Source organism: Megascapheus bottae, chromosome 3, assembly GCF_031878675.1.
Source record: "Megascapheus bottae isolate mThoBot1 chromosome 3, mThoBot2.hap1, whole genome shotgun sequence".
Classification (NCBI taxonomy): Eukaryota; Metazoa; Chordata; class Mammalia; order Rodentia; family Geomyidae; genus Megascapheus; species Megascapheus bottae.
Genome location: NC_143511.1, coordinates 66,802,027 through 66,814,827, shown reverse-complemented (window position 1 = coordinate 66,814,827; position 12,801 = coordinate 66,802,027). Strand labels below are relative to the sequence as shown.

At 36.9% G+C, this 12,801-nt stretch overlaps 1 protein-coding gene and 1 long non-coding RNA gene across 4 annotated transcripts in view; one reads left to right on the top strand and one right to left on the bottom strand.

Moving 5' to 3' along the window:
- Positions 1-6,064, top strand: part of LOC150065719 (uncharacterized) — a 43,387-nt gene extending 37,323 nt beyond the window's left edge. The window contains exon 3 of the long non-coding RNA XR_016534796.1: positions 5,677-6,064. This is a non-coding gene — a long non-coding RNA (uncharacterized LOC150065719). The remainder of the gene's footprint in view (positions 1-5,676) is intronic.
- A 1,266-nt stretch (positions 6,065-7,330) lies between these two features.
- Smc2 (structural maintenance of chromosomes 2) overlaps positions 7,331-12,801 on the bottom strand; it is a 54,708-nt gene continuing 49,237 nt past the window's right edge. For 2 of the 3 annotated variants that reach the window (XM_090330356.1, XM_090330357.1), the window contains exons 26-27: positions 8,963-9,025; positions 7,331-7,541 (exon numbers count right to left, since the gene is read on the bottom strand). In XM_090330356.1, the coding sequence (XP_090186482.1) occupies positions 8,995-9,025 (31 nt within the window). In that variant the 3' untranslated portion in view covers positions 7,331-7,541; positions 8,963-8,994. The remainder of the gene's footprint in view (positions 7,542-8,962; positions 9,026-12,801) is intronic. The other variant, XM_090330358.1, reaches the window with a different exon arrangement.

The following is a 12,801-nucleotide window of genomic DNA, read 5'->3' as shown; positions in this document are numbered from 1 at the left end:
TTCATCACTTACTGCACCAGGAGATAATTCCTGTAACATCATCATCACATGGTCACAGGTGAGATTCAGGGAGCTAACAATGTAACTGTGGAACTCATTTCATGGATGAGTACTTTTGGGATCATATAAGGGTTATCTGTAAGAATTAATTCCTTCACCTTATGCTTCAGACTCACCATATGCCCCCAGACTCTGTGAAGATTCCTCTCAGGGCAAATGATACACCAAGACTGTTCCACTAATATCAGTAGTACCCAGAGCTTCAAAGTATAGCTGCTCTTTTTAACAAGTAATACCAATGCAAAACCAAAACTTTGGTGTTTTGGAGTTGATAAAATGACTTTGAAACTTGGTTGCAAGCATCTTCCAAAGATTTATGTTAGAAACAAAGATCAAAGAGACAGGAAAGGAAACTCATCTCTCCATTTCCTTTAAACCTTAACCAATTCCCACAAAGGAGATGCAATTATTTTCTCAAAACTACTCAATAGCCAATTGGAAAAATTCCTAGGACAAATAAAGCACTATTACACTACCAAAAAAATGGACAGAACAAGTCCTAAGTATTCTATACTGGCAAAGAATGTGAAGAACAATGATTTTTGCTCACTTAGAAAATGATTTATAACCAGGCGCTGGTAGCTCACATCTGTAATCCTGGCTACTCAGGAGGCTGAGATCTGAGGATCACGATTCAAAGCCAGCCTGGGCATGGAAGTTCATGAGACTCTTATCTCCAATTAATCACCAGAAAATCAGAAGTGGAACTGTGGTTCAAGCATTAGAGAGCTAGCCTTAAGCTCAAGAGCTCAGGGACAGCGCCCAGACCCAGAGTTGAAGCATCATAACCCCATGACTGACAAAAAAGAAAAGAAAAGAAAAGGAACACAAAAGAAAGAAAAGAAAAAGAAAATCTAATGGGGAAGGTCCTCACCCACTTTTTTGTCAGACATGCAAGTAAACAGTTCCTCTTTGGCTTAAGGAAAAATTAAAGACAAGGTGATGAAAAACTAGAAATTGTTCTCTTTCTAAGCTATCATGATTTCACATTTAGTGTTTGTTTTCACATAACATTTGAGCATCGTAGTCATTGTATCATTTTATACTCACATAATTCATTGTGTCCACATAGCAATTTTTTCACTAGAACTAGATTTTAAATTATATTTCCTTTGTGGTACTAGGATTGGCATTTGAGTCATGTGGCAAGTCTTTTTGTTTCTTTAGTCTTTTATTTTGCCAGTCCTGGGCTTGAATTCAGTGCCTGAGCACTGTCCGTGAACACATTTTGCTCAAGGATAGCACACAGCCATCTGAGCCACAGCACCACTTCTGGCTTTTTCTGTATATGTGGTACCAAGGAATGGAACCCAATGCTTTGTGAGCATTCTACCACTAGGCCACACTCCCAGCCCTCTTTAGTCACTTTTAGGCTAACATTTACAGAATAATTAAAAGAAAAGCCAAGAAACGATCCTGAAAAAGTCAAAAAGAAAGGCAGAAGCAAGGCTGCACTGAACTTTGGGGAAGTACTGTAACGGAGACAATCAGGATAATTGTATCAGGCAGACAAAAAGGACTACTAAAGATGGTGCCAAAAGCAGTTTCATGGAATAAAAAGAATAGAAACTCAACTGAAGACTAAATACTGCACCACCAAAATATCTATTTGTTATTAGACATTCACTCAACAATCCCACAATTCATTATTAATAGTCATTTAATAATTTCTATTAGGTAAAATGTGAAATTTCTAGATAATTAAGAGATGTCCTTTCTAATCTTGCTATGCTGTTTCTGGGCATATATCTGAAGGAATGTAAGTAAGCTTACTTATGCTTATTGAAGGACTATTCATAATTGCCAAACAATGGAAGCAGTACATTGCTCATCAAAGAAGATATAGTATATGTGCATACAACTGGGTTTTATTCAGCCACAAAGAAGAATAAAATCATGTCAGTTGCAAGAAAATGAAATTGAAGATCACCGATGATGTTAAGAGAAGTAAGTCAGAGTTAGAAATGCAAATATCACTTGTGGAATCCAGACCTTAAAACTGAAGGACAGGAGTATAGGATAGGTTTGATGAATATTGGGAGTGGGGAGCGCTAAAAGAAACAGAAAAGGCTAGGATGGTCAGAACACTTTGTGCACATGGATGAGAGCAACAATAAAACCTGATAAAATTGATTCAGGGTGAGCATGTTGAAAGGGTTACATTGCTCAGGCTATAGTGTGTTCAGACACTGCTTGGTTAAATGGTCATTTTTTGCATAACTACTTAAAGATAAGTTTAAAAAATATGAAATTTAAAAAGTGTTTTAAAATAGGCTTTTGTAGATCCTACCTGGAATCCTAGTTCCTTAAGAAGTTGAGATCAGAGGATCTTGGTTCAAAGCCAGCTCAGAAAAAAATCCATGAGTCTCTTATCTTCAATTAACCAGGAAAACGGGAAGTCGGGGCTTGGAGTGTGGCCCTAAGTGGTAGAGTGCTCACCTAGCATGCAGGAAGCCCTGGGTTTGATTCCTCAGTACCACATACACAGAAAAAGCCGAAAGTGGTGCTATGGCTCCAGTGGCATAGTCTTGAGCAAAATGTGTCCAAGGACAGTGCTGAGACCCTGAGTTCAAATCCCAGGACTTGCGTGGGGGGGGGGAGAGAGAAGTGGGAGTTCCAGTGAGAACACCAACCTTGAACACAAAAGGCAAGCAGCAGCACAAGGACCTGAGTTCAAATCCTAGTACCATCATACACACACACACACACACACACACTCACACTCACACTCATTTTTTTTTAAAGGTGAGAGGGTCAAGAAAGTCCCATTTACCAAGAAGCATTGTATGTTCAGTTCAAACCAATTTGTACAATTACTTACAAATACTTTACAAAGGAAACACTACCTCATAGATGGTGCAAATGTGTGCGCACCTGAAGGAAGGGGGAAGGGAGGCATAGGATCAGTGGAAAGCTCGTGAAAAAGTGCAGTAATGGGATACATCGCTTGCATCAGAGGAAAGTGGGGATCAGTGGGGAGAGGGTGGGAATGGGAGAAAAAGAGGGAACAGCTGACAGTAAGCAACAGGAAAGAAGGCACATAGCACCCGAGCAAGAAGAAATAATTTTATAATTAATGCTTGAAGAGTTAAGCTTTTTTCTTACATTTAAAATTTGAGATCTTTGGGCCTGGAGTTTGGCCTAGTGGTAGAGTGCTTGCCTAGCATGCACGAAGACCCAGGTTTGAGTCCTTGGCACCACATACATAAAAAAAAAAAAAAGCCAGAAGTGGTGCTGTAGCTCAAGTGGTAGAGCTCTAGCCTTGAGAAAGTCCAAGGACAGTGCTCAGGCCCTGAGCTCAAGCCCAGGACTGGCAAAAAAAAAAAAACAACAACAAAAAAACTTGAGGTCTTTATATTTTTGTTATTCATAAGCTTTGTAAATCAGAGTGATGATCCTTATCAGTCTGAATGTAAAAATGATTATTATATAATTATTGAATCTCAATAAAGGGGGAGAAGGAAGGTTAATAGGAAGGCTGAATTTGACCCAAGTACATTAATTTTAATTAACAATGTTAAAAGCAAAGGATGGTTGTTATCCTTGAAGATGTCACTTTTTAGATCTGAGAACTCTTATGAGTACATTGTTCATATCTGGCTATATTTCAAACTTAATACTCTATTTTGTCTTGACTAAAAGATGATTTAAAATGTTACACCACCTTTGTGCTTTAGTCAGTAAAGATTTAGACTATGGTTTGATTTAGTCTTAAACCTTTTCCATTCTTCACTCTAACAGAGTGTTTTTATACATTTTATAATGTCTTTCCATGTTCAATACATTTAAAAATCCCTTTGTGGATTTAAATAAAATACCAGGTGATTATTCATAGTGTGAACTTTTTTAAATAAATTCTCTTCATTTTCTCTACATTCTTGTCCTAAGTGACTTGGCAGTTTGGGGTCAATAACTGGCTATGAATAGACACTGTGATTAAATGGAGGGGTTCTTCAGTAGCACTGCAGAGCTCATTACAATGAATGCATATCCTGGTGCTGTAATTAGACAGTTTGATATTGATTTCCTATGCTGTGACAATTGCTAACATTTCTGTCACAAAAAATAACTAATACTGACTAGAAATAGAAGATTGAAACAGAGATAAATGGATTATTATACCAGAAATAGTTAAGAAGTTTTTGTCTTTATCACAATCTAATGTTCTTTAACTTTCATGACTAGAGATGCAGCAGGTTAGAATGTCTTTTCATTCTAGTTTCTTTTTACAATGGAAATTTTGCTCAGGGTTACCATTGATATCAGATCTGTGTTTGAAATTGTTAATCATACAGAAATATTAAACATACCCCATGATCTCATCAGATGTGATATTTTATATTTTTTATTATCCTTTGAGAACATTTCTCTCTATATACATATTTTTAGCTTACTGCTTAAGTAAGTAGATCGAGTGCAAAAAACAGTAGTTCATGCTTATCAGGGACTGATTCTTATTAGGCTAAATTTTCTTTTTCTAAAGAAAATGTTAGTTGCTACTGTTTAAATTTGTTGTTAGTTGTTTTTGTGAATTGTTTTTTACAGTAGGATTTTGTTGGCACTCTTAATAAGTTTGTTTGTTTTGCTATTCTTGGGACTTGAACTCAGGGCCTGATCTCTGTCCTTGAACTTTACCAAGGATATAGCTCTACCACTTGAACCACAGCACCACTTACAGCTTTTTTTCTGTGTATGCAATACCAGGGACTTGAACCCAGGGCTTCATGCATGCTAGGCAAGCTCTCTGACTAGGCCACACTCCCAGTCCATAACCTCTTTTTTAATTAGATTATTATAGTAAGATAACCTTAGAGAACTCCTTGTAGACAATTTGTGTTTTGCCTTATTTTACAACATACTGGTGATCCTCTCAGCTTTACAAGAGACTCTTCTAACTTTTGGTTGGCCATGTCTATCTGGTTTGTGAAAACATGGTTCTGTTTCATCCTCTGGGTTTAAACGGCCATCATCCCAAGCTGTTAAGTCTCTCTGTGTATAACCTTTTTACATAAGTATAGCAGTTAATAGACTCAGATCCTCCTCTAAATCTATGATGAAGTCATCTTAAGACACATAAGTTAACTTCATCTGCAAACATTATTTGCAAATGAGGTCACGTATAAAAATAACAGGATTAAAGATGTGAACACATCTTTGTGGAAGACATCATTTGATTTACTGCCCACCTCTCCCTTTCCTCTCTTTTCTTTCTCTTGTATTTCTCCCCCTTCTGTATTTTTTCCAGCTATTTTTGGCTGTTTCAAGTTGCAGTGAATATTATTATACATTTGTTTCTTATCATCTCTTTTTCTACCACTATTATGAAAGTAGCATTTTCTTAAAACATGGTTCATGGGGCCAGGAGTTTGGCCTAGTGGTTAAAGTGCTTGCCTAGCATGCACGAAGACCCGGGTTCGATTCCTTGGTACCACATACATAGAAAAAGCTGGAAGTGGTGCTAAGGCTCAAGTGGTAGAGTTCTAGCCTTGAGAAAGTCCAAGGACAATGCTCAGGCCCTGAGCTCAAGCCCAGGACTGGCAAAAAAAAAAAAAACATGGTTCAATTATCCTCACAATAATAGCAATAAATTCTTAACCTGTTAATTGTTTCTTTTAGGGCATTCTGAGTCCTTTATTTGGAACTTTTTCTCCATCTTGAGGAAACAAGCATGACCAGACGGGTCACGAAATACTAAAATGAATAAGAGGAAAACTAGGGCATTGGGATGACATGCTGTCAGACAAATGAGTGCAAGCTGAATAACTCCACTCCTATAAACTTGTAGAAAATGAGAACAAATCTATCAAGATAAGAAGATGACCACCAAATGCTTTGTATTGATGATGGAGAAAAGCAGAACAATTTTGGAGATGAGGAAACTTTTGGACATGATGAACGTGTTCATCTTGATTTTTAATGACAACTTCTTGGGATACAGAGGTGTGCTAACACCTTAACAAATTATACAGTGATATCTTGATGAATCTGCTAACAATAAACAAAAGATGTGAGTAATGGTTATCTTGTGAGCTTTCAGACTGAAAGAGTTGCTGCATTTATTTTTTGCTTTTCAGTATGCAAAGTACTTTTGTTACGAGTCCCCCACTTTTATCTTAGAATGTAGAAACTCATCAATTCAACAATAGAAAAAAATAGACTTAAAATTAAAGACTAGAACATCAGGGTTTTATAGTTCTATATCAAAATATGTAAGTTCATGTCTTCAGAATTCCAGAAAAAGAATAAAAAGAGGATAAAGCTGAAAAGTTGTTCAAATTTGGCAAAAGATACAAGTTTGAGAAGCTTAGCATAATTGAAGTTGGATAAGCCAGAAGAATTCCATGCCAAAATACTTTATAATCCAACTTTTAAAATCTAACACATATTGTTCCGGTATTTTACCTTGCTTATTTGGTTATTTGAAATAGGACAGGGAAGGGAGGAAAACAAGATGAGGGGTGAGGGAGGGGGGAAGGAAATGGGGACCAAGACATGAGAAAGGGTATCAACATATGTGAAGTAATGCATCTTCTATCTGGTGAATATAATGTAACCCCTCTATTAATTACAATAAAAATATATGAAAAAAATGTTCAAAAAAGAAAATGTCTTAAAAGAAAAGATATCTACAGTATATAATAATTCAAACAACAGCTAATTTTTCCCACACAATGAAAGGGGCCAGAAGAAAAAATTTGCTGCCATCAGAGTACAAAATAAATCAAGAAAAATCAACTCGGGTGGGGGTTCCACCTATCTTCTTTTATGCTTTCTGTTAACTAGAACCCTCTAAAATAAGTCTGGGTAGTGTAATAGTTAGGAATCTGCCCTAGGATGCAGAAGAACTCAATGAATGATAAAATGGTGAACCGGTGGGGAGGTAAAGGGCTAAGAAGCAACACAGGAAAGAAACAGACACAAGTACATCAGAAGAATAACCTAAATGCTCAACATTATCTTATGAGACAGAATTAATCTTATTAAAAGTGAAATGAAATGAGACAGGGAGAAGACTTGTGCAATTTTTGAGTCTAGGGGCTTAATGAATGCATCATTCTAGATGCAAATATTTGTCTTATAACTAAGTAAATGTGAGTTATAATCGATACGATATATTAAACCCTGCTAATCAACTATGATTGGCTGGCGCAAAAGAGATTTTTTTCCCCTGAAATACCAGAAATCACTTATAATCAGACAAAATACATTCACTGGTAAAGAGAAGCTTTAAAAAAGCAGGTTTACTTCAGGAACCCAATAAAGCATAAATTGTAGCTCAATTCCCACAAATATTTCACAGACTTGTTCATCCCATATTGTCAAACAAGTTGTCACTCTAGTGTTCCGAACAAACAAGTCATGCCCTTGAATTCATGTCTTTCTGTATGCTGCTCCTTGGCCTCGGATGCCTTTTCTTCTTTTGTTTCACTGATATAATCCTTCAAAGCCAGGTTCAAAGCCATTTATTCCACCAATTTTTCCTGAAAACAAAAAAAGTGTCTTTCCATGCCTTTTGGAAACAAATATACTGGTAAATGCAGTCAATGAATTCAACTGAGGAGAAGTAAGGTTGTGGTTCTTAAGATTTCAGAGTTTTGGTAAAACAGCATAGAATGAGATAGTATTAAAAGAATAAACAGCTGGGTGTGGTGGCTCATTCCTGTAATCCTAGCTACTCAGGAGGCTGAGATCTGAGGATCATGGTTCAAAGCCAGCTTGGGTACTAAAGACCCAGGGACTTATTTCCAAATAATCACTAGAAAACCAGAAGTGGTGCTGTGGCTCAAGGGGTAGGGTGGTAGCCTTGAGCTGAAGAGCTCAGGGACAATGCCCATGCCCCACGACCAATAAAAAAATACATAAATAAATAAATACAAATCGAAGTGATTTAGAATGTGTACTGCATATCATAGAACTGGGCTCTATTCCATTGCAATTTTCTACAGTGCTGTATGAAGTTCTGCTTAGAATATCCTATCTCAAATCTCCTATGTATCTGTTTCTCTTTGAACAACTGCACATCTCTGTTTCTTGACTTGTCTTACCCTTTAGGTTCTCATTTACAATTTTAGCTAAAATGGAATCAAATGTATTAAATGAATGGTCATACATTATTCTTTGCCTAACAGAATGAATACATTTTGAATCATGAGTCAATTTGTCTTAAATTTGAATAACTAAAAAAATTGCAATAAAAGTTTCTTTGGCTTCTAACATCCCTTTTTTGAGCTCCATTCCTCAATTTCTATGGAATGAATTGTTCAATATGGCCTTGTACAAAGCAAAAACTAGCAAGATTACAGTGCAGTTTCTGGCATCATGAACAATAAACTATTGCAGGAGATGCAGCAATATACATCACATTCCAAATTAGAATATTATACATTAATCTAACTAGCAGAATTTTGAGAATTAAAAATAATTTCTTTCAATGTAAAGAGATTGGGGAACTCACCTTTGATCAAAGACAAGAGGAAGAACTTCATGAAGGGGATAATGTATTTTAACATTTATGTACTGTCTTATTCCTTGTGCTTATGCACTAAGGGGCAGATTGGAGTTAGGGTCTAATATATATTTAAGTTTTAAAAATGATTTATGTCAGTATAACAGGAGATAGTAGAGAGAAATAGGAAAAGAGAGAAACAACTCATGCTCTCTATGCAAAAAATGGGATTTAAGGTCTCCTGTAACAGACTAATTCACTTTTGAGAAATTTCCTGTTACTCTCATGAATAATACGATGCGACATCATAAGTAACAGCATAGATTGTCACAGGATACTCAGTAGATGTTCATACTTTACAGGGCTCTTGAAAGTTGTTTGAGAAACTTCAGATCCTTGCACCCAAGGTATTTGTATGTGTTGAGACTAAAATGAAGTCTCCTATTCACTCCTTACCATTCCTTCCATCATTTCATGATGCACAGCAGTTAACCCTTTCCAATTATGCAGCCACAGCACCTAGATATGTAGAGATTCATTACTGTTCAAAGACAGGATTGAAGAACTGGCAAGGACTGCAATTTTATTTTTCATTTTCATATACCCTAAAAAAATCTCTCCATTAAAGAGGTTGGCATGGGGATTTGTTTTCATGCTGACATGAACTATCATCAAAAATACTAGAAGGTTGGAGTAGCTACTGTTTCTTATAAGTTTATTAAACTTTTCCCCATGATGGTGAGTCATGTATCTGTAGATAGTCAAAACTGAAAAGGTTTCTCTGAGGATAGTTATCAGATATGTTTTTCTTCTAGTTTTTTTCAAGTTAGAGTCTTTGTAGTGGCAAACAGGCAAACTGCAGCAAAGTACTTTATGGTGTGTGTGGGGGTGGTGGTGGGTCATGTGGCTTGAGCTAGGCCTGGACACTGACCCTGAGCTCTTCAGCTAATGGCTACAACCCTACCTTTGAGCCAAGCCCCACTTCCCATTTTCTAGAAATTAATTGGAGTCTCAGGTTCTTTTGTGCTCAGCCTGGCTTTGAACCATGGTCCTTAGATCTCAGCCTCCTGAGTAGCTAGGATTACAGGCATGAGTCACCATGCCGGCAACTTATTTTTTTTTTCAATGAAATGATCTGTCTTGAGAACAACTTAGATGCTCAAGATTCTATTCAGGTACAAAACTCCATAACAACTTTCAAGTTTATGAAATTTTTAGGAAATTCAGACATAGAAAACAAGTCTAGATCTTGGAAAGCTTATAAGGTTGTTTCTTACAATTAACACTCCAAAAACCAGCCTTCCTTCTTTAATATCATCTGTGACAAGCTAGAATGGTGGTGAATACTTTTACTCTCATGCTAATTCCTCTTACCATTAGTGAACAGTCTGGTCTATACCATGTATATACATTTTCTTTCTTTCCTGAATTATCATTTGATAACCATAAGTTTGGAAGACTGTATAGTATACACTTAAAAGAAACACAACAAATTCTAAGACATGTTCTTGTTTTAAAAAATTGTTTTGGCAAGTAGTGGAATTGCTAGGTCATAGGGGAGTTCTATATTTATTTTTTTCCCAGTCCTGCGCTTAAGCTCAGGGTCTGAGGACTGTCCTTGGATTTTTCTCAAGGCCAGAGCTCTACCACTTGAGCCTCAGCACCACTTCTGTGGTACCAAGGAATCAAACCCGGGTCTTCGTGCATGCTAGGCAAGCACTCTACCACTAGGCCGGGAGTTTTTATATTTAATCTTTTGAGGAATTGCCATACTGCTTTTCATAGTGGTTGGATGAGTTTGCACTACATGGCATTTTCCCAATCGTCCAGAAACCAGGACATACTAAAGCCACTAGCACAACTATGTTCATTGCAGCACTGTATACCATAGCAAAGATATGGAACCAACCTAGATGTCCCTCAGTTGATGAGTGGATCAACAAGATGTGGTATTTATACACAATGGAATTCTATGCTGCTGTCAGAAAGAATGATATTGCTCCATATGTAAGGAAATGGAAAGACTTAGAAAAAATGATATTAAGTGAAGTAAGCCAGACTCAAAGGCACATACAATCAATGGTTTCCCTCATTTGTCACAATCAGTAGAAACCTTGGGCTCTCCTAGCAGAGCTTCACAATAGAACAAAATCTAGATACATAAGGCCATATAGTATGACGATAAATGTAAGGACCTCCAGGATATAGAAACAAAAGCCATATAATGAGTGATTGTTGTCCTTAATCTACTATGTTATCTCTCATCTCTCTTGCTGTCCCTTGGTTATCTCATATTGTTACAATATTTTACCTTGTTCTCTGATACATTATATACATGCTTAATTGGTTATTTTAAATAGGAGAGAGAAAAGGGGAAATCAAGTTGTGGGGGGAGGGGGGAAGAAAATGGGGACCATGACATGAGAAAGGGTATCAATATTGTGAAGTAATGTACCTTCTATCTGATGAATATAATATAATCCTTCTATTAATTACAATAAAAATATATGAAAAAAATTGTTTTGTCAGTCCTGGGGCTTGAACTCAGGGCCTGAGAACTGTCCTTTGGTTTTCTCAAGGTTAGTGCTCTACCACTTGTGTCACAGCACCACTTCTGGCTTTTTTTGCATATGTGATACTGAGGAATCAAACCCAGGGCTTCATGCATTCTAGGCAAGCATTCTACCACTAGGCCATGCTCCCATCTCTCTTTTTTTAAAATACTGTATTTTCTTTTTTTTTTTCTTTTTGCCAGTCCTGGGCTTGTGCTCAGGGCCTGAGCACTGTCCTTGGACTTTCTCAAGGCTAGAACTCTACTACTTCAGCCTCAGCACCACTTCCTGCTTCTTTTCTACATATGTGGTACCAAGGAATTTAACTCAGGTCTTCGTGTATGCTAGGCAAGCACTCTACTGCTAGGCCAAACTCCCAGCCTTATAGTTACTTTTTACCTTTCCAAAAGACAATTTTAGTAGCAAAGTTGTTCCTAGCCCCATACAATCCAACTAATGACCCCATATCAAACTACTGTTTGAGATCTCCCATGTTCCTCAGCTTTTCTAAACATAACATTAGCATGGGGAGGGGGTGGAATCTACCACTTTTCATGTTATTCCTTTTGAAGTTATTTACTTTCCCTTTGTGATGATGGATTTTTTTCTTGTTATTCTATAACTAGTCAAACCATTCGTTTTCTCTAATAACCTCAAATCTGCTCGTGTATATTGATGGCTTTTATCCAAAGGGTGGACCAGTCATTGAGACAAGGGTAGATATGAGGTTTAACTTAAGCAATGGAACAATCCATTGTTGAATGAATCTATACACTGACAGACTCATAATGTGCACCTCAAAGGAGGTGATTGCCTCCTTTAAGGGGGTGCTTTTTGGAAGAAGTAGTTTGGAGGTAGGGACTGTTGGCTCCTTGTTTCCTGGTTTCCATTACCTAAATTATCCACCATGGACTGAAACTGTGTGGCAAAATAAATCTTTCCTTGAAATTGTCTCTCTTAGATATTTATCACAGTAGTGGGGAAAAAAACTAATAGACAACCACACCGCACATATTCCTGTTGATACTTTTGCTATTGACTTTCTTCTGTTCACATATGTCTTTCTCAAGGGCAAGGACAGTGTGAAGTCAGGAAAGTGCTGATTTCCTTCTGCATTGGTTTACTAGGCAGAACTCTATGACACTGCTACTATTTTACCTCTTTCCACCTACAAATATGTATAAATTTGTTTATACTTCCTCTCATTCTGAAAGTATTTCTCCAAGTCATGTCAAAAATGCACTGAGGAGTCTTTATTTTCAGCATAGAGTGCAGAAAACATTTCTATTTTATCCTGCTTTAAATCTATTGTACTAAAACAAATCCTTGCCAAAATTTAAAAAAAGAACATTGAGACCAAATATATACATCAAATGTTCAATTGGAAACCTTACTTTTCTTGACTCTAAGTAGAGCTTTGTGCTTGTCTGGCCAATGAGGCAACCAGAAAGTAAAGATACGTGTCATTTTCTCACAAAACCAGTAAAACTAGTACGATGCTTCCAAGGTCTTCTCTAATTACTATAAGCAAAGTGGACATGTATATTCACAGAGTATAGTGGTACATAGCTTGAGCTATGCTGTGGAGTGGCATGTGGAAAAAGCCCTGTAACAACATTGAATGTACGTACACAAGCAAAGAGCGTGCTATTGTTGAGGTAAGCTAGTCGTATATCAGATTTACTTCCTATTATTCCATATAATCAAATAAATAAAACAAAGAAATGAAGTGAAAGGAACTAG